General features: G+C 43.0%; 2 protein-coding genes across 6 annotated transcripts; one reads left to right on the top strand and one right to left on the bottom strand.

Moving 5' to 3' along the window:
* Window positions 1-207: 207 nt before the first annotated feature.
* On the top strand, window positions 208-18404 carry Ift46 (intraflagellar transport 46). 3 transcript variants are annotated; one of them, XM_047519535.1, is made up of 13 exons: window positions 208-344; window positions 1007-1103; window positions 4884-4963; window positions 7060-7188; window positions 7862-7998; window positions 9499-9573; window positions 9742-9835; window positions 10260-10388; window positions 12538-12659; window positions 13056-13122; window positions 17088-17148; window positions 17436-17521; window positions 17989-18404. In XM_047519535.1, the coding sequence occupies exons 3-13, from the start codon at window positions 4919-4921 to the stop codon at window positions 18085-18087; spliced, it is 1044 nt and encodes a 347-aa protein (XP_047375491.1). In that variant the 5' UTR covers window positions 208-344; window positions 1007-1103; window positions 4884-4918; the 3' UTR covers window positions 18088-18404. The 3 variants fall into 3 exon arrangements, with proteins under 3 accessions (XP_047375491.1, XP_047375490.1, XP_047375492.1); XM_047519534.1 differs by having other exon boundaries at window positions 7036-7188; XM_047519536.1 differs by lacking the exon at window positions 7060-7188.
* Window positions 18405-19851: 1447 nt separating this feature from the next.
* Tmem25 (transmembrane protein 25) lies at window positions 19852-24538 on the bottom strand. Of its 3 annotated transcripts, none has more exons than XM_047517383.1 (10): window positions 24330-24538; window positions 23708-23803; window positions 23125-23436; window positions 22476-22766; window positions 22134-22265; window positions 21792-21822; window positions 21536-21636; window positions 21316-21402; window positions 21118-21198; window positions 19852-21041 (listed from the first exon to the last, which is right to left on the bottom strand). In XM_047517383.1, exons 2-9 carry the CDS (start codon window positions 23775-23777, stop codon window positions 21125-21127), a joined length of 1098 nt encoding a protein of 365 aa, XP_047373339.1. In that variant the 5' UTR covers window positions 23778-23803; window positions 24330-24538; the 3' UTR covers window positions 19852-21041; window positions 21118-21124. The 3 variants fall into 3 exon arrangements, with proteins under 3 accessions (XP_047373339.1, XP_047373338.1, XP_047373337.1); XM_047517382.1 differs by having other exon boundaries at window positions 23708-23800; window positions 24330-24349; XM_047517381.1 differs by lacking the exon at window positions 24330-24538 and adding an exon at window positions 23975-24001 and having other exon boundaries at window positions 23708-23800.
* Between the last annotated feature and the right edge of the window lie 8 nt (window positions 24539-24546).

The raw sequence follows: 24546 nt of genomic DNA, 5'->3' as shown, positions 1-24546 counted from the left end.
ACGCATTTACTGAAACCATAGACAAACAGGAGACTTGGCCGCCCAAAGCGCCCAGAGAGGCTCCATTTGGGCCCTTTGATCTCCTTCCGGCGCATAGAGAGCCTACGTTGGAAGAGGAGAAAGTACGGGTGAATGGGGAAGATCTCACGATAGTGAAACCAAGTCTCGCGTTTTTTCTTTCTTCCTTTTTTTTTTTTTTTTTTTCCTTTTTGCCTAGCGACTGACAACAGGCGGGTTGCTCCAAGTAGAATCCGTGAAGTGGCCTGGTGTGAGTTTGGAGTGAGACCCCAGTCCTAGGCTGGGGTTCTTTCCACATAGAGGAGACGGATTCAGAGGGGCTCCAGGTAATTCGTACTCACCCCAGCGGAAAGGGAACTACCTTCCTCCCAAGAGGATGCCTCTTCCCATCTCCATGACAACTCTTCTTCCCTTTCCCCACCCCACTACCAACTGCCCTGCTTCTTTTACTCCCACGAAATTTATATGGAATTCGATCTGCAAAACGAGTGGAGATGGAGGTGACGCTTTTGGATTACTGAATGGGACCTCTATAGAGACTGGAGTTTACCCTCTCTTCGGGACACCACCCCCACCCCCAGCCCGTCCCAGAAGTGACACCCCCACCCCCCAACCCCCCGCCAGACACCTCTATAACCTGCCCTGAGAAATCCCAACAGCTTTGGAAAAACTGAAGAAAGCCACCATCTACCTTTGCATGTGTATCTTACAGCTTTGGGGGAGCTGCTGGAGAAGTCATTTCCCTCCAAGAGTCCCTCTGTCCTCAGCCAGCCTGCTGGCAGTTCCTACATAAGGGCTACAGGAGAATGACTGAGTCGTTTGACCTGGGGCCAAGCAGCCTTAAGGAAAGTTTGGATGGGGTCGAAGGTTTTATATAGCATTGGTGCCTTGGGTGAGGAAGAGGAAACCATAATGGTTTGGAACACATCTCCCGGCAGAGTGCTTAATGTACTTTCCATGATGTGTAATCATATCTCCTTTTGCTTAGACCAAGATTGTTGAGAATCAGGCATATGATGAGCGTCTAGAGGTTAACGACCCTGAAGAGGTTGCAAGTATTTGTACTCCAACCCCAGGACACCAAGGTAAGAGAAGAAAGAAGAAGAAAGAAGAGAAATGGTTCTTAAAACACAAATAGCAGGATGATTTCATGTTTGTCTTAAGTTCCCAATTTATAATAACAAATTTTTACTTTCAGAGTCAAAGTTACTTCACTTGCCACTGTTTGTTTTCTAACTAATTAAGAGGGGAGAAGTCTCAGCTTGCTAATTGCAGGATCTTCCTTTAACCCAACCCTATCACTTTTACTTGATGTTATTATTCTGCTCATGGTCTGGTCTGTTAAGCATTGGCTATTTGTGATGCTAGAGATGGAACTCAGGCCTCCTGCATGCTTGACAAACACTCTACTATTGAGCTACACCTTTAGTCCCTGTTGTAGTTGTTTTAACTTGTCAAAATTATGTTTAACTGGGGCTGAGGTTGAGGCTCAGTGGTAGGGTGCTCGCTTAGCATGTGTGAAGGCCTGGGTTCGATCTTCAGCACCACATAAAAATAAGATAAAGGTATTGTGTCCACCTACAACTAAAACAATTTGTTTTTTAAAAAAACTATGTTTTACACTGCTTCTGCCCTTTAGTCAGCAACCTCAGCCAAAATAACAACAGATTATTTTTAGAGGATTTGACACCATTCATTTATTCAACAAACATTTTTCTTCTTTTTTTAAATTTTATTTATTTTATGTGGTGCTGAAAATTGAACCCAGTGCCTCATGTGTGCTAGTCGTGCACTCTTCCACTAAGCCACAACCCCAGCCTACATTTTTCTTCTTTTGAGATGGGCGTCTCACTCTGTTTTTCAGGCTGGGTTTAAACTCCTGGGCTCCAATGGATCCTCCTGCCTCAGCCTCCCAAGTACACCACCACATCTGGCTCAACAAAGTTTATTTTTTTTATTGATGCATTATAATTTTACATAATAGTGGCATTAACAAACATTTTTGAATGCTTACTCTTTGTCATGCCAACCTTATGCCTAGCACTGGGTATACAGTGTTAAAAGACACACTGTCCCTGCCATCCTGATACTCGTAATCATGAGAGACAGATGACAAATGAATAAACAGATAAACATGGCTACAAATGTGAGAAGCGCATTGATGGAGGCAAATTTCTGTTAAGGAAAATAATGGTGAGGAAGGGTACCAGGGATTGAATCCAGGGGCACTTAACCACTGAGCCACATCCCCAGCCCTTTTTTAAAATTTTGAGACAAAGTCTCACTAAGTTTCTGAAGCTAGCCTGGAACTTGCAGTCCTCCTGCCTCAGCCTCCTGAGTTGCTGGGACTCCAAGTGCATACCACCATGCCTGTCAAGGGGATGTATTTTTGATAGGGTCATCAAGGAAGATGTCCATCATATGGGAGAGGAAAGTGGTATATGGCCAGATTAGAGAGGTAGGCAGAAGCAAAACAAGCACATTTTAGCAGCTATGTTGCTGTTTTGTTTTTGTTTTTGTTTTTGGTACCAGGGATTGAACCCAGGGACACTTAACCACCGAGCTACATCCACAGACCCTTTTAATATATTATTTAGAGACAGGATCTCAATGAGTTGCTTAGGACCTCGCTGCTGAGGCTGGCTTTGAACTCCCGATCCTCCTGCCTCAGCCTCCCCAAGTGCTGGGATCATAGGTGTGTGCTACCTTGCCTGGTTTATGTTGCTGTTTTTTAAACAATTTTTACTTGTTCTTTTCAGATATACATGACAGTAGAATGTATTTGACTTATTACACATACATGAATATGTTGCTGTTTATGTGGAATGATTGAAGGTTAAAAAGGTGAAAGTGGGGAAGCAGTTGGAAGGACTATTACAATAGCTGAGTTAAGATGATAGTGACTTGGACCATGGTGAGGAAATGAAAAGTAAAGACATGAAGCAAAAATAAGCTAAACTGTTCTTATAGAATCACTGAGACTTGTTGGTATACCGGATTTGACTCTTGAGTTAGGAACAAAAGATGCCACTCAGGATTTTTTTTTTTTTTTGGTACCAGGGATTGAGCCACATCCCCAGACCTTTTTCATATTTTATTTAGAGACAGGATCTTGCTGAGTTGCTTAGGGCCCCACTAAGTTGCTGAGACTGACTTTGAACTTGGGATCCTCTTTCCTCAGCCTCCTGAGCTGCTGGATTATAGGTGTGCACCAGGGATTTTGTTTGTTGTGGTAAAATATACATAATGGGGGCTGGGAAGATAGCTCAGTTGGTAGAGTGCTTGCCTTGCAAGCACAAGGCCCTGGGTTTGATCCCTGCACCACGAAAAAACAAAACAAACAAAAAATATATATATATATACATAATGTAAAATTTACCACTTTAATCTTTTTAAGTATAAAATTAAATTACATTAAGTACATTCACAGTGTTGGATAACTGTCACTACTATTTCTCCAGAACTTTTTCATCATGCTAGCCTATTAAACAATAATTCCTGATGCCTCTCTTCTGAGCCCCTGGTCCACTGTTCACTTTGTCTCTACAAATTTGCCTATTCTGCATACTTCCTAAGTAAAATCATATTTTATTTGTCCTTTTATGACTTCTTTCTTTCTTTCTTTCTTTCTTTCTTTCTTTCTTTCTTTCTTTCTTTCTTTTTGCAGTGTTGGGATTCGAACCCCACCCCATCCCTTTTCATTTTATTTTGAGGCAGTTCTCATCATATTGCCCACGCTGACCTTGAGCTCACAATCTTCCTGCTTTACTCTCCCAAGTACCTGAAATTAGAGTGTGGGCCACCACACCTAGCCTGTGGCTGACTCATTTCACGTAGCATAATGTTTCGGAGTTCATTTATGCTATAGTATGTCTTAGGATTTCATTCCATTTTATGCCTGGATCATATTCCATTGTATGGATATGCTACACTTTATCTGTTTATCTCTTAATAGATACTAGGGTTGTTTTCCCCTTTATGCTGCTGAGAACAAGGCTGCTGTGTACAGAGGTGTACAAATGTCTGTTTGAGTCTCTGTTATCAGTTATATGGGGTATGTATCTAGCCACCAGGTTTTTGACTTGAGCATCTTTATGCTCATGCCAGATGTGGAAATTTTAACTTCTTTTCGGTTGACTAATTTAGTAAGCCAAAAAATGGTGTTTAATTTGCATTTGTTTTATTTAGAAGTCATCTAACATGTTGTCATGCCAGTTAATACCTTATGTCTGATTATACTTTAATTGTTCAGAATATTTTTATTACTGTTACAGATACTGATTCAGATTCAAATTTGTAACTATCCATTATTTGCCAGGCTCTAGTTCACTTCCTCGTGTGTAAGTTTTCTCACTTGATCCTTATAATGGGTCCTGGGTAAGAAATATTACTGACCCTACTTAGAGATGGGAATACTCAGACTGAGAGAGGTTAAGGCATTTTGTCCAAGTGATAGAGTTATCCATCACACCCAGTCTTCTGACAGTTAATCTAGCCCTCTTTTCACTTTACTAATCACATATCTCATTTTACCAATGGAACAACTAATAATAATAATATACTATAAGAATAGTTATATTATACTAATATAAATATTATACTAATTTAATAATTATATTGTAGAGTGGCAGATAATCAACTAGTATAACATCTAACCCAGTGCTTTAAGCACAGTAATGTTTAGTAAACATATTTTGAATTATATTAATAAAGTCATGACTAGAATTTGGTCTCCTTTCCTTTACCTTGATGTTCTTATAAAACCTGTCCATAGAATGGCTAGAGCACAAAATATTGTGAACTAAAACTATTTATCTTTAAAGATCTCTTACATAGTAACCTAAAGGGGAAATTTCTCTTCTAAGGACTTCCTCATTCTGGCTATCTTCCTAACAAGACTATGGCTGATAACAGCAGTGATGAGTACGAAGAGGAAAATAACAAGGTACGGTATAACCCCACAGCTTCTTGTAGAATTTCTGCTTTAGGTTTTTAGTAGATAGTTTGAAATGATACCAGCTCACCGGTAAACGTTTTCTGAACACTCAGTGCCAGGGGTTAGGTACGTTTGTGCTCATGGAAGAAATTCATGAGCAAAGAGCCTTGAGATATTGATTTCATCAGAAGTAAAGTCTTTTTTTCTTTATTTTCTGTTTTTTGTTTTTGTACCAGGGATTTAACCACTGAGCCACATTCCCAACTCTTTTTGTATTTTATTTAGAGACAGGGTCTCACTGAGTTACTTAGGGCCTTACTAAATTGCTGAGGCTGGCTTTGAATTTGTTATCCTCCTGCCTCAGCCTCCCAAGCCACTGGGATTATAGGCGTGCGCCACTGTACCTGGCTTTTCTTTTTCTTTTTGCTGTCCTGGGAATGGAACCGAGGGTCTTGCATGTGATACACAAATGCTGTATCACTGAACTACATCCCTGATGCAAGCCTACTATTACAGATGACTTTTTGGTGTGGAATTTGCTATAAAGTAGGCCAGTGCTTCACAAACTTTACAGAATCAATTGGGGTACTTAATTAATTAATTATTTTTGTGGTTCTGGGGATTGAACCCAGGGCCTTGTGCATGCAAGGCAAGCATTCTACTAACTCAGCCATATCCCCAGCCCTGGGATACTTACTTTCAAAAATATAGATTCCTAGAACCTCAAAAACAAAAGCCTGACAATTTATATTTTTAGTAAGTTGTCCATGTACTTCTTATGTTAAAACAAGAATTATTGGTCTGTGTATTTTTTCATCATCCACACTTGTGATATTGCAAATATTTTGTGAAAGAGATATTAATTTTGAGGTCTTAAGACCTCAAACAGGGAAATACCCCACTTCTGAAAGAAAGACAGAAAGATACCACCATCCCTGGCCCAGGTAGATGTTGCTTATGCTGGCTCTGAACTCATGATCCTCCTGCCTCAGCCTCCCAAGCCATTGGGATTACAGACATGTGCCACCACACCGCCTAGTGCTCATATTTTAAGTTTCCTTTAAGAAAAGAAACTATGGAAATTGAGGTGAAGAATATTTGAAGTAATACTCTAAGCTATAGAGATATAGGCTGACTTCATAAAAAGACTAAAAGGTAACATTTTAAGGTGGTCTTTCTCCATGACTAAGTACACCATTCTAGCATCTTATACACATGTTATCTCTTAGGCATTTGGCTATAAAAAGTCCTCCCCATTATTTCAGGAGTTTTGTAAAGCACAACTTTCAAGAAGCAGACAAAAGAAAAATGAACAGTTTTCTTCAGTTGACCTCCAAATTTGGTATATCCACCCTCAGTTCTCCTAGTCTATGTGCCGTAGTCAGTATTTAACACTCATTTATCTTTCCAGTTTAGTATGTACCCAGATCAGCAGAAAACCATCTACTTTTGAATAATCTTTTTTTGGGGGGAGGCAGGTACTATAGATTGAACCCAGGGGTGCTTTACCTTTGAGTTACATTGACAGTTCTTTTTTATTTTTTATTTTGAGACAGGGTCTCCTTAAATTTCTTAGGCTGGCTTCAAACTTGTAATCCTCCTGCCTTAACTTGCCAACTCACTGGGATTTTGGATGTGTGCCACCATGCGTGGCTTAAATGATCTTTAAATCAGTAGTCAATACTCTTAAAATTTTCCTTTGCTAAAACTGCTTCCTCTGTGACTAAGGATAATTTTGGCAAATGTTGAGAAAGAATATTCCAAAATGTTCTTATCAATTATATACCACTAGTTATAGTCATTGAGAGAATTCTGCAACTGTGTATTATTATCTGTCATAAATATTAAAGATAAGTTAGAGTATATTTTTATTTATAACAAATCTGTTATTCATAGAGGAAAATGTGACTGAAAAAAATTTTTGGTGTCCTGTAATGTGCCATAGTTTTATGTGCCAATAACTGTTTTACTGTAAAAGAAATATTAATTTTTAAAAACTGGAATCAGTGTAAGCCATATAGTGTATGGAAACCAAGCTTTCAAAACGTACTTTTAAAGGGGGCCAATTGGTCATCCTTCAGGTCCTAAGGGAGGGCATTCCACAGGCTCCAGGCCACAGAGGCAAAGACATGGACCCCATCCCAACTGCCCCTGCAAGTCCCAAGCGTCACCAGACCCCTTCTCATGGACTTGAGAGGGTGGGATGGTACATAGACAGCCAGAAGCTCAGAAAGGTAGGTTATATTACCAAGAACAAAAGATCCCTTATCCTGAGATAGAATATATAGTTATTGTACTTAACTGATGGGGGAAGGGAAGGGAAATATGAATAGGTCAAATACCCTGTGAAGCAAAATATCACTGAGCAGAAGTGGAAAACCCATAGTCTCTGAAATTGCTGGTCAGAATTCAGGCTCAGGGTTGATTATGAAATTTCTTCTTTTGATAGTTTCAAGCAAATTACTCTGGGCAGTCTTGCAAATTAAATGCTATATTTCCTTGTGATCTTTGTGAGTATTAAACCCTTCTAGTTTGTCTTCCTTGTTTCATCTTCCCCCGTTTTCTCCTAAAATAATTATTTAGAGTTGCCATCCTCTTCTTGGAAAGTCCCTAAATTTTAGGGTTGAGTCTCTTTGAATAAAGTTTATACAGACCTCTCAGGATCTCCCAAGTAATAAGTATAATTTGGATAGAATTTGTACCCTAGCTTCAGGTAGATTAATATGGCTATAGAAAGTGGGGACCCAGTTTGTAGCTAACCAGGAGCAAAGACTCTGATGCCCCTTCTGGAAGTTCCTGGTGACTAGGTGCCAGGTGTGCAGGGGGTACAGGTTAGAACCAGGCCTCTGAGGCACATTAAGTTTCTCTTTATATGAGCCTTTCTCTGCCTACCCCGCTGTATCCCAGGAGAAGAAGAAGACCTCGCAGTTGACACCTCAGCGGGGCTTTAGTGAAAATGACGATGACGATGATGATGATGACTCATCTGAAACTGATTCTGACGATGATGATGATGATGAAGAGCATGGAGCCCCTCTGGAAGGGTGAGGAAGGGCCCATTGCCAAGGACACCCAAGCCCAGGGGGATCATCTTCATGATAGTGGGCTGGGAGGACATCATTTAGAAGTCAAATTGCAGCATCTCTTTTTTTCTCTGTCTTTTTTTTTTTTTTTTTGGTAGTAGGGATTGAACCTAGAGACTCTTTACCACTGAGCTACATCCCCAGTCCTTTTTGTTTTTTATTTTGAGAAAGGTCTTGCTAAGCTACTTATGTACTTTGCCAGTGTTCATTACATTCATTACATTTTATTTAATTACAATTAATGTTATGTGTTCTGTTGTTTTACTCTGTATACTTTTAACACAAGTACTTTTTAATAACTGTGCAATATTAATTTTGACATAATTAACCATCTTCCAAATGATGAATATTTTATTTGTCGCCATCTTTAATAAATAACACTGCTAAAAAAAAAAAAAAAAAAAAAAAAAAAAAAAAAAAAAAAACAGCTAAAAACATTTCTGAGCTGGGTACAATGGCACACACCTGTAATTCCAGTGACGTGGGAGGCCAAGGTAGGAGGATTGCAAATTTAAGGTCAGCCTTGGCAATTCAGCAAGACCTTATTTTAAAATGAAAATATAGAAAGGACTGGAAATGTAGCTCAGTGGTAGAGCACCCCTGGGTTCAATTCCTAATACTGCAAAAACAAAACCAAAGATACAAATTCCTTTTTTTTTTTTTTTTTTTGGTGCAAACTATTCTGTATGTCAGAAATTAAAATCTTAGGGGGCTGGAGGAATAGCTCAGTGTTAGCATGCATGTTTCTGTGTATTTAATCCCCAGCACCACCAAGGAAAAAGAATCTTGTTTTACCTTTCATCTTTTCTCGTTATACCTTTCATATAAAAAAAAGGAAAATGACTGGGGATATAGCTCAGGGGTAGATGCTTGCCTAGCATGTGCGAGGTCCTGGGTTCAATCCCTGGCACTGCCAAAAATAAATAAATAAACAAACAAACAAATAAATAAAATTTTAAAATAAATAAAAAAGAACAATTTATGCTATTTTTAACATCAAAAATTATGTTTTAGAGCCAGATGTGGTGGTGTAGCTCTGTAATTCCAGCATCTGGGAAGGCTGAGGCAGGAAAATCATAAGTTCACAACCAGCCTCAGAACTTAGCGAGGCTCTAAGGAACTTAGTGAGAACCTGTCTCTAAATAAAATATAAAAATGACTGGGGATATGGCTCAGTGGTTAAGTGACCCTGGGTTAGATCCCTTGTACCAAAAAAAAAAAAAAAAAAAGTGTTAGATTTTCTTCAGTTTTGTCTTTTGGTGTCAAAGACAATTGAGAGCTAATTATAACTGACTTTAAAGTTGCCTTGCAAGCCTCCAAGAAAGGCAGATCTGTGAGGGGCAGAAGCTAGGTTCAGGGTCACTTCTCTGTGGTCACAGTAACACATATGTTGACCCATGGGTTCTGCCACCTCTACTCTACTTGGGCCACCTTAAATGAATGGTATCTTCCTTTCCCCAGGGCCTATGATCCTGCAGATTATGAGCATTTGCCAGTTTCTGCTGAGATTAAGGAACTCTTCCAGTACATCAATAGGTGAGAACTAGGACCTCCCACTGAACCCCACAATCCCTACTACCTTGTCCCCAACCCTTTCCACTCTATAGTCTGAAACGAGACGAGTTTCCTTAGGTTTTTTTAAAGCCTGAATAGTAAGATAACATTTTCTACCTGCCTTCACCTTCCCTTGGCAATATCTTTTAGGTACACACCTCAGTTGATTGACCTGGATCACAAACTGAAACCTTTCATTCCTGATTTTATCCCAGCAGTTGGGGATATTGATGCATTCTTAAAGGTATAGTCAGTGCATTCTAAAAATGACTTATTAGGTGTTAGTTCTGACCCCTGTCTTCTAACATTTCTGCTAATTCTTTTACTACCTTAATATATGTCATTTCATTGGCATTCTTAACCTTGCTCTCTTCTCCAAATTATACTTATTACTGCTAAGTAATACTTTAATCATCTCATTATATTAAAACATTGTCATGTATTTGCCTTCTAATTATCTATGAATCTAGCTTTGTATTTAAGTTCCCATAGACCATGTTTTTTTCTAGACAGTACTTAGTATGGTATGAAAACAAGTATGCTTTTTAATACTATAAATAATAATGAACCAGAAGGTTACTTCCTTTTCGGCTTATTGAAAACAGCCGGTATGGCTTTCTATGGTCCTCACATTTTTCCTTCTACTTTCCTACCTTTTCCTTAACCAGGTCCCACGTCCTGATGGAAAGCCTGACAACCTTGGCTTGTTGGTATTGGATGAACCTTCTACAAAGCAGTCGGACCCTACGGTGCTCTCGCTCTGGTTAACAGAGAATTCCAAGCAGCACAACATCACAGTAAGAAACTAGCCTTGTACAGAGCCCAGCTGGAGAGGGTGGGCCAAGAGCAGAAACCTCGCCAGCATTTGTATAACTGATTTACCACCTATTAAAAGGAATGGGTAAGGCTTCAAGCTAGCCCCACACAACCCTTTTTTTTTTTTGGCAGTACTAGGGATTGAACCCAAGGTCTCATGCATACTAGGCAAGCTTCTACTTGAGCCCAGCCCTTTTAAAAGCCTTATTTTGAGGCGAGGGTCTTTAAGTTGCCCAGGCTGGCTTCAAACTTGCTGTCCTCCTGTCTCAGCCTCCCAAGTAGCTGATATTACAGCTATTTTTTTTATGAGTTTTTTTTTTTTTTTTTTTTTTTTGGGTGCTGGGGATCGAACCCAGGGCCTCATGCTTGCAAGGCAAGCACTCTACTGACTGAGCTATCTCCCCAGCCCCTTTTTTTTTTTTTTTTTTTTTTGTTTTTGTTTTTTGGTACTGGGGATCGAACTCAGGGCCTTGTGCTTACAAGGTAAGCACTCTACCAGCTGAGCTATCTCCCCAGCCCTCCCCAGCCCCTTTTTATGAGTTTTATTGTGATATAATTCCATGCCATAAAATTCACCCTTTTAAATTATAAAAATGATTGTATTTTAGAATATTCATGGAGTTGTACAACCATCATCACTTTTTATGCCTGGATAATATTCCTCTGTCTGCATATACATTTTGTATATCCATTTACTGATTGTTTCCACTTTTATTTAATAATACTGCTATGAACATTTACATACAGGTGTTTTTGTTGTTGATTTTTCTTTTTGTGATCTGAAGATTGAGTCCAGAGCCTTGTGTATGTTAGGTAAGCATTCTACCACTGAGCTACATCTCTAGCCCTTTTTATTTTATTTTTATACATGGTCTCACTAAGTTGCCCAGACTGAATTTGAACTTGTGATCCTCCTACCATGTAACTGGGATTACAGGTGTACACCACCATGCCTGCCTTCACATACAAGTGTTTGCTTAAGTATATATTGTTATTTCTCTTGGATGTATATGTGAGAATGGAATTGCAGGGCCATTCTGTGTTTAACATTTTGAGGAACCATTAAACAGTTTTCTAGAATGGCAGCACCATTTTACAATCCCACCAGCAATGAATGAGAACTTCAGTTTTTCCACATCCTCACCAACACTTACTATTGTCTTTTCTTTTTTTCTTTTTTTTTTTTTTTTTCTTTTTTTGGGTGCTGGGGATCGAACCCAGGGCCTTGTGCTTACAAGGCAAGCACTCTACCGACTGAGCTATCTCCCCAGCCCCTGCCTTTTTAATTCTAGCTTTCCTAGTCCATGTGAAATGGCATTTTACTGTGGTCAGTCCTATTTTATTGACCTTCCCCCTTCCCATGGCTCTAGAAAATTTAATTAGGGTTTCTGTTTTAGTCAACTGTTACTATAGATAATTTTTTATAACTTTATTTTGTTTATTTATTTATGTATTCTTACATGGTTCCTAGGATTGAAACCAGTGCCACATGCTAGGCAAGTGCTCTGCCATTGAGTCACAACCCCAGCCCAGTGTAGATAATTTATAAAGAGAAAAGGTTTATTCTGGCTCACAGACTTTGGAGGGTTCAATCCATGTTCAACCCTATTGTTTTAGGTCTGTGGTGAAGCTTTATATTATAGCAGACGTGCCTGGTGGAGAAAAACTGTTCCCTTCCTGATGGCCAGAAAGAAAAAAAAAAAAGGAAGAAACTGAGGTTCCATAATCCCATTTGGGGCACACTCCCCATGACCTAAAGAATTCTCACTTAGGCACCAACTCTCGAAGGTTCTACCATCTCCCAATAGCACCACCCTGGGAGCAAGTCTTTACCTCTTGGCCCTTTGAGGGACATTTAAGATCCAAACTGTAATAGTTTCCTTTAACCTGCATTTGGCTACTGCCAGGCCTCCCTTTTTGTCAGCTACCTTATATATGCAATTGTAACAGATATGATGAGCTTCTGAAAAAAATTTTAATTTTAATTAATTTATTTATTGCAGTATGGGTGTTGAACCCAGGTCCTCACACATGCTAGGAAAGTGCTCTACATTCCCAGACCAATCCAGTGCATAAAGAACAAGAGAGCTACCTTAATATTGTCAGCCATCTTTCTCTTTATTTTTCTAGCAACACATGAAAGTAAAGAGCCTAGAAGATGCGGAAAAGAATCCCAAAGCCATTGACACGTGGATTGAGAGCATCTCCGAGTTACACCGTTCTAAGCCCCCGGCCACGGTGCACTACACCAGGTAAGAGAGCACATTCTTCACCACAGTAACCCCTGGTCACTTTCACCACGATGGGCCATTACTCCTGAGGAGAGGCCCAAAGTCTGAGGACAAATTTAATTAACCTAACATCCTGGAAAAAAAAGTATGTTTTCACTGTACTTTTTAGAAATTGAAAAGTAGGCTGTTGCTGGCTCACATTGCAGACATAAAGATTCATACTTCCCTATTATTGTTACTTAGCCAGCTCCTCCGAACCCCAAGCCCTGGATAAATTTGGTTTGTTCAGTCTAGGTTTGCCTGAAATCCTAATGTGCCAGATTGAGGATCTCCCCTTCACCCTAAAATATATTGATCCAGAGGTTGCTGCTGTTATTTGCCTGTGTTTTCTGTTCATATTTACTTCTACACCTTTAGGCCCATGCCTGATATTGACACCTTAATGCAGGAGTGGTCCCCAGAGTTCGAAGAACTTTTGGGCAAGGTGAGTTCAAAATAGCAGGAGGTAAGAAAGTGTGACATGCATTCTAGGGCCCAGTGTTTCCTCTATTCCTATACCACCATTATCATCATTGGCTTTTTAATTAAAGTTTAATACACAGTCACAAAGGTATATATCTTCTAACTGTTGATCTGTTTTCAACTGAGCACACTTGGGTAACCAGCACATTGCGTTGTAAACAGACATTGCCAGCATTCTCAGAGCCTCTGTTCTCCCAGCTTCTGAGGTTACCACTGTCCTGTTTTTGTACTTTCTCTGAATTTAAGAGTACTTTTTTGTGCCTTCTTTTTCTTAACATGAAAGATGCATTCATATTGTTTTGTGTGGTGGTTCATTTGTTCTTGTAACCATAGGGTATTCCACCATTTAACACATATGTGTATATGACAGTTTATCCATTCAGTAATAGGCATTTGGGTAGTTTCTAGATTTTTTGGTTATTACAATAGTGCTAGTGTGAACATTCTTATGTAACATATCTTTAGTGAACATATGTACCTCCTGCATTATTATTTTAGGTTCCGCCTCCACGGGAGTGTTTGATATTCTAAGAAGCTGTATCCTATTTAGAATTACCCAGTTTTTTTCCCCCAAGTGCTAGAGATTGCACCTAGGGCCTTGAGCTTGCTAGGCAAGTGCTTTACACTGAGCAATACCCGTGGTATTTAAAAAATACCCAAGAATCAAGAAGAAACTGGTAAGACCCTTTTGAAAACAATAAAACTTTAATAGAGGACATAATGAGATCTGAATGATGGAGGACTCAAACTGTGTTCCTGGATTCAATCTTTTTTTTTTTTTTTTTTAACTTCTTTTTTTTAATATTTTTTAGATGTTGATAGATCCTTATTTTATTCATTTATTTATATAGGTGGTGCTGAGAATCGAACCCAGTGCCTCCCACATGCTAAGCAAGCACTCTACCACTGAGCCACAACCCCAGCCCCAGGATTCAATCTTATAGAGCTGCCAGTCCTCCTCAATTTCCTGTATAAGTGCGATGTCGATTCCATTAGAATTTTGTTGTTGTTGTTGTTGACTGGTTGGTTGGTTGGTTGGTTGGTACTGTGGCTTGAACCTAGGGCCTCCTGCATGCTAGGCAAGGACACTTTACCACTGAGCAACTTTCCCACCCCTTTTTAAATTTTGAGAAAAGGCCAGGTGCCATGGTGCATGCCTATAATGCCTATAATCTCAGAAACTAGGGAGGCTGAGACAGGAGAGTTGCAAGTTCAAGGCTAGCCCTAGCAACTTAGTGAGGCCCTAAGCAATTTAACGTGACCCTGTCTCAAAATAAAAAATGAAAAGTGCTGGGGATGTAGCTCAGTGGTAAAGTGTCCCTGGGTTAAATCCCCCTACCAACAAAACAAAACAAAACAAAACTTTTTGAGACAGGGATTCTAGCACGGTGGCACATGCCTGTAATCCTAGCAACTCAGGAGCTGCGTCAGGAGGTTTGCAAGTTCCAGGCCAGCCTCAAGAACTTAGTGAAACCCTGTCTCAAAATGAAAATTTATAAAAGGCTAGGAATAGCTTAGTGGCAAAGCACCCCTGGGCTCAATCCCCAGTACCAAAAAAATAAAATAAAAATTTGAGACAAGGTTCAAATTTGTCTAAGTTGACCAGGTTTGTCTCAAGTTTGTGATCCTTCTTCCTCAGCCTCTTGAGTAGCTGGGATTACAGGCATGAGTCATTATGTCTGGATTTACTGCATTTTTTAGAAATTACAAAATTCATAATAAAGTTTATATACTAGATTAGGTTTTTAAAACAAATCATGAAAATTTTAGGGAAAAAAAAAGGATGGAGGATTTGCCCTATCAGAGACCAGAACATATTATAAAACTATAGTAAATATAGAAAATCAAGGATTGGATGTTTCTCTTATATGCAGAAGATAGAAGAATAGAAGGAATATTAAAAAACAAAAAAGGGGGAGATCTCATAAAAATGAAAGACCAGTAGAGTAGAGGAAGGGGATTGAGAGGGAGTGAGAAGGTGAGGGCATGGGGAAGTCTTGGGGAATGAAACATCAAATTATGCTGTGTCTGTGAACAAGTGTAACACAATGAACCATACACACACACACACACACAAACACATACACACAAACAGACATAATTATAAGGCAAGACTAATTAAAATAATAATAGAAAGGTCATCAATAGTTAGGGGAGGAAAAGGCAAAATACTGGGGAATGAGATTGATCAAATGATGTTATGTACTTGCATAAATATGGCATTACTGTAACCCCTACTATGTGTAATTATAATGCACCAATAATACTAAAATAATATAGAAAAACTATAGTAAATCAAACAGAAAGGTACTGAAATAGAAATAGACAAATAGGTCTGTGGCACCTAATAATCCAGAAGTAAACCCATGTATATATTGGAGTTTTGTATAGAAGAACAGTAGTTTTCGTTTTTGTTTGTTTTGTTTTCTGTGGTGCAGGGGATTTTAATTTAGAGCCTCATGTATACTACGCAAGTGCTCTATTACTGAACCACACCACCAACCCTTGATCAGGGGATTAAATAACTAGATTGTAGTACCTCCATTCAGTGAAATGCTACGCAATTGAATTTTATTTGGTGTTATTTGCTCTGACATGAGTAAATAGCAATGATTTGGGGCTGGGATTGTGGTTCAGTGGTAGAGTGCTTGCCTAGCGCATGTGAGGCACTGGGTTTGATCTGCAACACCATATATAAATAAATAAAGGTTAATCAACAACTAATAAAAATATTTTTAAAATAGCAGTAATTTGTGTGTATGTGTAAGTGTGTGTGTGTGTGTGTGTGTGTGTGTGTGTGTGTGTGAGAGATAGTGGGGATTGAACCCAGAGGCCCTCTACCATTGACCCATATGCCTAACCCTTTTTATTTTATTTTGAAACAGGGTCTCCCACTGAAATTGCTGAGGCGGGCTTTGAATTTGTGGTCCTGCCTCTCAAATTGCTGGGCTTACAGGCAAGCACCACCACACCTGGCAGCAATGATATATTGTTAAATGAAAAAAGCAAATTGCAGAACTGTATATGCTCTTAATTTTTTTGTAAAAAAGTTTTAAGAAGCTAATGGTTTTTAAATTTACAAGCTGGGTGCGGTGGCTTACAGCTATAATTCCAGGGACTTGGGATGCTAAATTGGGAAAATAAAAAAATCTGAGGCCAGTTTCAGCAATTTAGTGAGGCCTAAGCGACTTAGCAAGACTCTATCTCAAAATAAAATATTTTAAAAAGGGCTGGGGATGTAGCTCGATGGTAGAACATCCCTGGATTCAATCCCCAATGCCAAAAAATAAAAAAAAAAGTAAAAAGTAAATTTACAATACACCTTGTTTAAATTCAAAGCCTATCATCTGAATGAAATGCTGTTTCCATTTTCTCTGTTCCTATGGTGTTCCAGGACCTGTAGGCATTACAATACCACATCACTAAATACTAGCCCGTAAACCTGGGACCAGTTTCTTCTTGAATTCACACTAGAAAACAGCTTAGCAGTATATTTTACCCACAGAATTTTTTGGCCCTTGCTTGGTAATTAATTAGCACGACTAACTTCATTTCACTGGTTGGTGGTAGGGTAGGGGAGTATGTTGTTTGAGTTTGCTAGGGCTGCTGTAACAAAGTTCCATTCAGTGGGTGGCTTAAACAACAGAAATTTTTTTTCTCACAGTTTTGGAGGCTGGACGTTCAAGGTCAAATTGGCAGTGTTGATTTCTTCCAGGGCCTCTCTCCTGGATCATCTGCATCTTTGCGGTGCAGAATGAGGGTTCATCACATTCTGAGGGTTAGAACCTCAACATAGGAATTTAGGGGACCCCAAATTGAGCTATAATTCATGTCTTACGCTAGGAGCTCTTTTCCTTCAGAGAGTGGCACTGCTGGGCCCACTGACACTTGAGCCTTTGACTATGGTCTGTTCCGCACCTCTTCCAGGTGAGCCTGCCCACGGCAGAAATCGACTGTAGCCTGGCTGAGTACATTGACATGATCTGCGGTAAGGTTCTCTCTTCTTTCCCAGTCCCTCCTTTGGGTAGCTACATCCTAGACTTTCAGAAGGGCTTGCTGACTCTGGGAAGATGGCATCTTGACTTACAACCTTCACTTGTGCAGTGTGGCACCTTCTAGGGGTGTTCAGGCCTATGTGACTACTTGCTGGGTATTTAATCCCCAATCATAATAACACATCCCATGTGGGAGTGGAGTTGGCTATCCTAAACAGAAATGTCCCCTAAATCCCAGAGTTTGTTTGGTTCCGTTCTTGGGAGTTCTTCTTTGTTCCAGCCATCCTAGACATTCCTGTCTACAAGAGTCGGATTCAGTCCCTCCACCTACTCTTCTCTCTCTACTCAGAATTCAAGAACTCACAGGTAAGACCAGGATCAGGACAGGACTCAAGCTGTAGTGTGGCATCTCTGCCAGCCTGGGCCTGTTGCAGCTGTTTCCTGTGGCAGTTGGGCGGTTACCATTGCCTCCTGAATGAGTAAGACAGCTACAAAGGAGGCAGAGGTTGGGTATGTAACAGAGATGGTGGAGCTTGGTGAGGATAACTGTGCTTATAGGAGAAGCAAGTGGCCCAATGAATGAAGCAGGAAAGAAGTAAAAAAAAAAAAAAGGGAGGGGTTCCTTTTTGAAGGAAGTGAGCAAATTTCTATCTATTATTTAAAGACAACACAAGTTATTATTTGTAAAGCAGAACTGGGAGAAAATTAGAAGCTTAAATAAAGGATTTTATTTTTATTTTTTGTAACAACTTTTAAGAGAGATCAGTTCTTACTAAAATGTAGCAACTAACATATTCCAAATACTTAACATTCTCTCTCCCCTTTCTTCGTAGCATTTTAAAGCTCTTGCTGAGGGCAAGAAAGCGTTCACCCCTCCATCCAACTCCACCTCCCAAGCTGGAGATGTAGTGGAGACACTAACCTTCAACTGAGAGGGAGAGAGCCTTGTCAGCCACCTGGTGTCCACCTGCTCTGCAGCTGGGCTCAGGGGCAGGCATGTGCTGCTACCTGTCTGCCAGAGAGCACTTCACACTTTGCTAACTGTTCTTCCTGTCTCAAATTGCCTTCCCAGGGGAGTTACCACTGTGGGGATTTGTAAGAAAATTGAATTTCTGAGATTCCCTCAGAGTGCAAGTTGGGAGGAAAGATTAAAAGGTGTTATTTTGGGGCTAGGGATGAAATTATTTTCTTTTATTCTTAATGTTAGTTGGCAATGATTTTACAAATAAAATGCTCTGTCAGGTTTTGATATAATTCATATTTTTGGTTTTTATTCATGATTCCTGTTTCATTTCTCCTATTGCCCTCCTTTCCCTTGTTCCGTTTTCTTTCCACAGCAGGCCACAGAAACTGAATTTCTCTTATCTAAGGCAGATTATGAAAATGTAGTCATAAATTCTTTGACCTGCCTTGGCTAATGGTAAATGTTAAAACCCCCATTTCCGAAGGGGGTTCTACCCCATACAAGAAAGGAATACTGAAGAATCTGAAGACTGGCCCTGTTGGGCTTCCACACCCAGTCTGTTTGCTTTGGATCCTACCTCCCCCTCTTTTATGTACCAGGAATTGAACCCAGGGGAGTTCACCCACTGAGCCACCCCTGCCCCCTTTATTTTTATTTTTAGTGAGGCTTAGGTTCTCACTAAATTGCTGAGACTGGCCTCAAACCTGCGATTCTCCTGCTTCAGCCTCCTGAGTCACTGGGATTACAGGCATGCGCCACCATGCCAGCAGATCATACCTTTCTTGTCTAATCACTTTCAGCACAATTGTCTATGCTTCACTCATGCCAATGCAATGAAGTCTCCATAAAAACCCAAAGGACAGGGTTGAGAAAGCTTCCTGATATTGGAACACCTGGAGATTCCTGGAAGGTGGCATGCCTGGAGAGGGCATGGAAGCTCTACAGCCCTCCCCAGACCCTCACCCTCTGCCTCTCTTCATCTGTACCCTTTGATAGGAATTCAAATGCTCCATTAGGTTTTGGGGTTTTTTTGGTACCAGGAATTGAACCCAGAGGCACTTAACTACTGAGGCACATCCCCAGACCTTTTTTGTATGTTATTTAGAGACAGGGTCTCGCTGAGGTGCTTAGGGACTCACTAAATTGCTGAGGCTGGCTTCAAACTCGCCATCCTCCTGCCTCAGCCTCCGGAGCAGCTGGATTACAGGTGTGCGCCACCATGCCTGGCACTCCATTAGGTTTTTTAAGGAATAATCAAATGTCCTTAGTTAGAGCTAAGGCTCAGCACACATAAATTCAGTCATTTCTCTTACTCGTGGTTTTTACCTTCTATAAAGTCACTTTAGACACTGAATTAGCAGATCCTGAACCATTGTTCCTGATGCATACAAAGGTACATGCTGTATTTTCTCTATTGTGTGACTTAAAGATTTCATTTAAGGGCTAGGGGTATGGCTAAGTTATAGATCACATAAAACATCTGAGGGCTAGGGTTGTGACTCAGTGGCAGAGTGCTTCCTTAGCATGTGTGAGGCACTGGGTTTGATCCTCAGCACCACATAAAAATAAAGGTATTGTGTCCATCTACAACTAAAAAAATATTAAAAAAAAAAATCTGAGGGACTGGAGATGTAGCTCAGAGATGGAGCACTTTCTTAGCATGTGCAAGGTCCTGGGTTCCATCCCCCATACTACCAAAGGAAAAAAATTGAAATGAAATAAAACAGAGACATGTCCATTCAGTCAAGTTTATTGAATTTTACTGTGTGCCAAGCACAGTCCTAGGCAGTAACATGAGAAAAATTACAAAACAAGATAGGAACAAGGGAAAAATATATTTCGTATCCTATTAATTTCTGGTTATTTCCATATTGCTTTTTAAAGCATTCTTGTATCATTTTGGGGCATGTGGGCTCCCTTTTTCTCCCATCCCCCGTAAAGCTTCTGCGCCTAAAGTGACCATTCCCTAAAGAACAGAGGTTGGGCAGGATGAGTGAATGCGTTCTGATACAGCAGCCAGGGACTGATCACAGCCGGGGTCCCACAGGTGCGGGAGATGTGCTGAGAGAAAACTGTCAATCCTGAGGGCTCAGGGCACTCACAGTGAATCACAGGAAGGCCAAATTTGGGGAATCCAAGAGGGCTCTGGGGCCCTCTCTTGCCCCCTCCCCTAGGGGATGTGCTTTAAGTGCTAACACTGAAAATGATGCATAGCTTCTTGCTCTCCTGGGCACCGCAATACTTGCTATCCTGGGGACCACTCTCCTCCTTCCTGACTTGTGCTAACACCTGGCACTGACATTACTGGAAGCCAGGCCAATGTGGAAGTCTAGTGCCCCCTGAAGAGGGTCCAGTGTATAACCTATGGTGCCCAAGAGGAGGTGGGCACAAAGGGACAAAGACGAGCAGAGCAGTACACAGCAAAAGGGACTAATTTGTGCTTGGCCAGGACCCCTGGGCCAGGGGGTTGGCTCCTGTGCAAAGAGCAGTTTGGTTCTATACAGCTAGCAGGGTACTAGATGTTCCTGAGGGAACAAAGCTGCATAGCATAGGAAGGACATCCAAGACGTGCAGGGCCCTCCCTGTCCCCCTCGCAGGGCATCCCCCATGCCTTCTGTATAAGGTGCTAAGGAGTACTGATATGGGGCGTATAGCCACACTTGGATGCTGAGTGATTGATACCTGAACACACACGGCCAAAGAGTTCCATCTGCTGGGGCCCAGTCATCACGCATAGGTGCCCAACTTCGGTTAGCACAGGGGCTTTGTTCTGGCTAGCAATCTTGCTGATGACACCTGGGCCCCGTGGGTCAGATCCCAGTGAAATATGGCATGAACAACAGGGGACCCTAGGCAGCAGACCCAACAAGTGGCAGCTGCATGGCCTCTTCATGCTGGCAATACAGCCAGGCAGAGGATGACCTGGAAGAGGAGTAGGGGGTTAGGGTGCTCAGGGTGTCCAGAGGCTGGGGTGGGGGTGGGGGCACTCCCATCTCACCCTTAGCTCAGAGCCAGATCTCATCACTGCTCACACTGGACACTCGATAGATGTAGCTCAGCATTGGGAGGCGGATGAAGCCTGTGGGGTCAAAGATGCCCGGAGGACTCAGCTCTGGCTGGCTCCTGGCACTCGGGCCTTTGGCACAGAACAGGGCTCAGGCACAGAGGAGGAAGACAGCAGACCCTTCCCCAATACCTCGGCTGGTGAGGAGGCCGCCAGGCTCAGGGTCCAGAAGCTCTGGCCGGCTGCTGTTGCGAGCAATTGGCTGGTCTGCTTGTTTCCCTGTTGGACAACAAAGGGAGTGGTGCCCAGGATGAGGGGTGCACCTCATGGAGCCTAACCCCTCCTAAGTACCAGTTTTTCTCTTTCTCTCAAAGCGCTTCTGAAGATAAAGCAGGGTCATTCCTGGGTATACCTCTGGAGTCTGGAGTGAGGTCATTGAGCTGAAGGTTGGATGGGAGGGACATGTTCTCCCGTGGCAGGCGCACATTGTTGAGTTTCAAGTTGTTGGAGTCGCTACAGGATGGACAAAGGCCGAGATATGTGCTGGTATCAGCAGCCACTGGCTCCTGCTTTGAGGCCCATTCCAGACCTCCTAGGAACTCCAGGTCCCCACCAATCCCCAGCCTGCATTTAGGTTCATCCCATTCAACCCAGCCCCATGAAGTTACCTAGAGATCAGAGATGGGCGCCGGGAGGGGCCTGCGGAGAAAGAAACAACTTCACTGATGCTCAGTGTACTTGCCCTGTTGGGCTCCTGCCCTTTCACACTGACCCTCAGAAAAGGGATCTCAATGCCCAATTTGGCCCTGGGACCAGAGATGGTTGCCAGTGCCTGGTTCCTGCTGTCAGGGATACATATTGCCTTTCTGACAGCCACAACCAGCAAGTGCTCTGCCACTTGCCAGAGGTGACCTGTTCTGCCCACTTTCACCTGCTGCCCCTGTTGCTCACCACCCAACTTCACTGCCACTCTTCCAGCCACCCTCTGCCCCCACTGCCCCTGGCCCTACCTTTGGTCTTCTTCTCTTTCCTGCAGACCAGGCAGGCCACCAAGGTGCTAAATCCCACTAGGGTGCCCAGGGCAAGCCCTCCAGCCACAACGATGCCCAGCAGTGGCACTTCCACTCGGGTGGCCAGGAGTCCTGCAGGTTGTCCACTGATTAGGTTCCAAGTGGGTAGTACCCCCAACACCAAGACACCACAAGCTGAACTACTCTGTCCTCCTCACCCAAGATGGCTGGGAACAACTCATCCACAGGACCCACCCAAAGGGCAAAAAGTCCTCCCATTTCTGAACCATGATCCCTGTGCCCACCTGCAGCTTTGCTGGGTGAGTTGTTAGCAAAGCTCACCTGGGGCTGGAAGCGAGGCACTGGTGACACCCACATCATTCGTGGCCACTACTGAGAGGTTGTGTGGCAGGCTGCGCAGTTGCAACTGCACAGTGTGGTTGGTGAGCCATGGATAGTTCTGAGCATCGAGCACCAGGAAGTCAGAGGTGTTGACAGTTATTGGCCCATCCTGGTCAATCCAGGTGACATTGGCAGGTGGGTTGGCACGTACCAGGGCAAACAGGACAACCAGGAGGCCTGGGTTTTGAGTTTCCTGGTACCTGGCCCCGACCTGGGCAATCTCCGGCTTAACTAATGCAAAGCAGAGTACAGTATGTTCTCACCACAGTCCCTCATATTCTGGCCCTTTCTTCCCAAGTCCAGATGGGAGCCAGAGGCCTGAACCTCTCGAGCCAGGTCTAGATTTCAATCCTGGTTCTGCCTCTTACAACCTGTGTAGCCTGGGGCAAACCACTTTGCTTAACCACTTTGTGCCTCAGTTTTCCCACTGCAAAATGGTAATAAAAATAGTAATCCCCTCATAGGATTGTTGTGAGGATAAAGTGAGTTAATATTTGCAAAGTGATTGTTAAATGTCCGGTGGAACACCTGCCCCATGGCTGTTCGGGGACCAGGAATCTTTCTCCCTGCCCCCCTCAGGGACACTCACATTGTACATTGAGGATGACGGAGGCATTGGCTGACCGGCCACTGCCTGGGTCCTGTAGGGAGCAGTTCAGCTCATGCTGGGCCCGCTGGGCAGTGACAGTAAAGGTGCTAGTGCCTCCAGAGAAGGCCTCCCCGCCCACACTCAGCAGTCTTGAGGTGCTGGCTTCCTGTAGCTGTCCATCCAGGTACCAGGCCAATTGTGGGGTGCCGGGGCCCCCTGACACCCGGCAGGTGAAGGCGTGGCGCTCATTCTCCCGAAGTGCCCGTTCAGCCCAGATCTGACCATCAATTTGTGGTGCCAACTCCCCCCAACCTGGAACACAGCAGGCAGCCTCTGGGAGGGGCTGGTACTGTGCTGTGACTAGGATGAGATTCAGTACCTGAGGGGCAACAGGCCAAGAAACAGGGCACCTGGTTTCTCTAATCAAGGACTGGCTGAACTTAGGTGGGTCAGTGGGAAAGGGGCATATGGCTCTAGAGCCTGGAGCCTGGAGTGGGTAAACAAATGTTAGGTGCAGGCAAGGAGGGGAGGGACAGGGCTCAACTTCCAGAAGTGCTTGGCCAAGGAATAAACAGGGGTGTACCTGAGCTCAGAAGGGTTGGCAGGAGCAGCAATGTGTGCGGGAGGGTAGCTGGGCCTGGAGGCAGCCCCATGGTGGCCAGGGCCTGGGCCCAGGCTGCTGAGAGAATTGGGCAGGCCTGGTGTTAGCCAGGTAAAAGCACACAGGCCTAGCAATTTCTCCAGGAATTTACTCTCCGAAACCAAAAAGAACCATGCACGGAAACATGAATGTTGACTGGCCCTTAGCGGCCAAGGCGCGGCACCAACAGCAAAGCCCAAAGGCACATACCTGGATACCCTGAGGGTGCGGAACCCAGCACTGACTGCAGGAGACAAACAGCATACATCCGCAGATACACAGAAGCAAAGAGCAACCGTGCAGCCGCATCATGCATACATGCGCTCACACACACACACACACACACACACACACACACACACACACACACAGTCTCTATATGCCCCTCCCGCAAAGGGATCGCCCTTCTCCCGACCCTGTCCTCTTCTGCCACCTTCCCCCTCCCATCTCTCGTCCTATTCCCCTTTCCCCATTCGGACTGCTCAAGTGGACTCGGGGCAAGGAGAAGGGCATCCCGAGGCTAGGGGCGCAGATGCATCCTTCCCCTGCCTCCCAGGCGGCTCACCTGGTTCCCTCCCTGAGTGCAGCCCGAGCAACTGCTCAGGTCTGAAGTGCACCGCATTCCGCTGCAAGGGCGGGGGCTGCGCCAGGCAGAGCCAATCAATGCCCGACCTCGGGCAGGTGGGAGGCTCTTCTTTCACTACCCCGCGAGCGCAGAGGCCCCTTGAGGGGTCCACCTGAGTGCCGGCTCCCCATGCGTGGGCGCGTGGGCAGGACGCAGA

Source organism: Sciurus carolinensis, chromosome 11 (assembly GCF_902686445.1).
Source record: "Sciurus carolinensis chromosome 11, mSciCar1.2, whole genome shotgun sequence".
Lineage (NCBI taxonomy): Eukaryota > Metazoa > Chordata > Mammalia > Rodentia > Sciuridae > Sciurus > Sciurus carolinensis.
The sequence above is the reverse complement of the archived record's forward strand: the minus strand, read 5'-3'. Positions and strand labels throughout refer to the sequence as shown.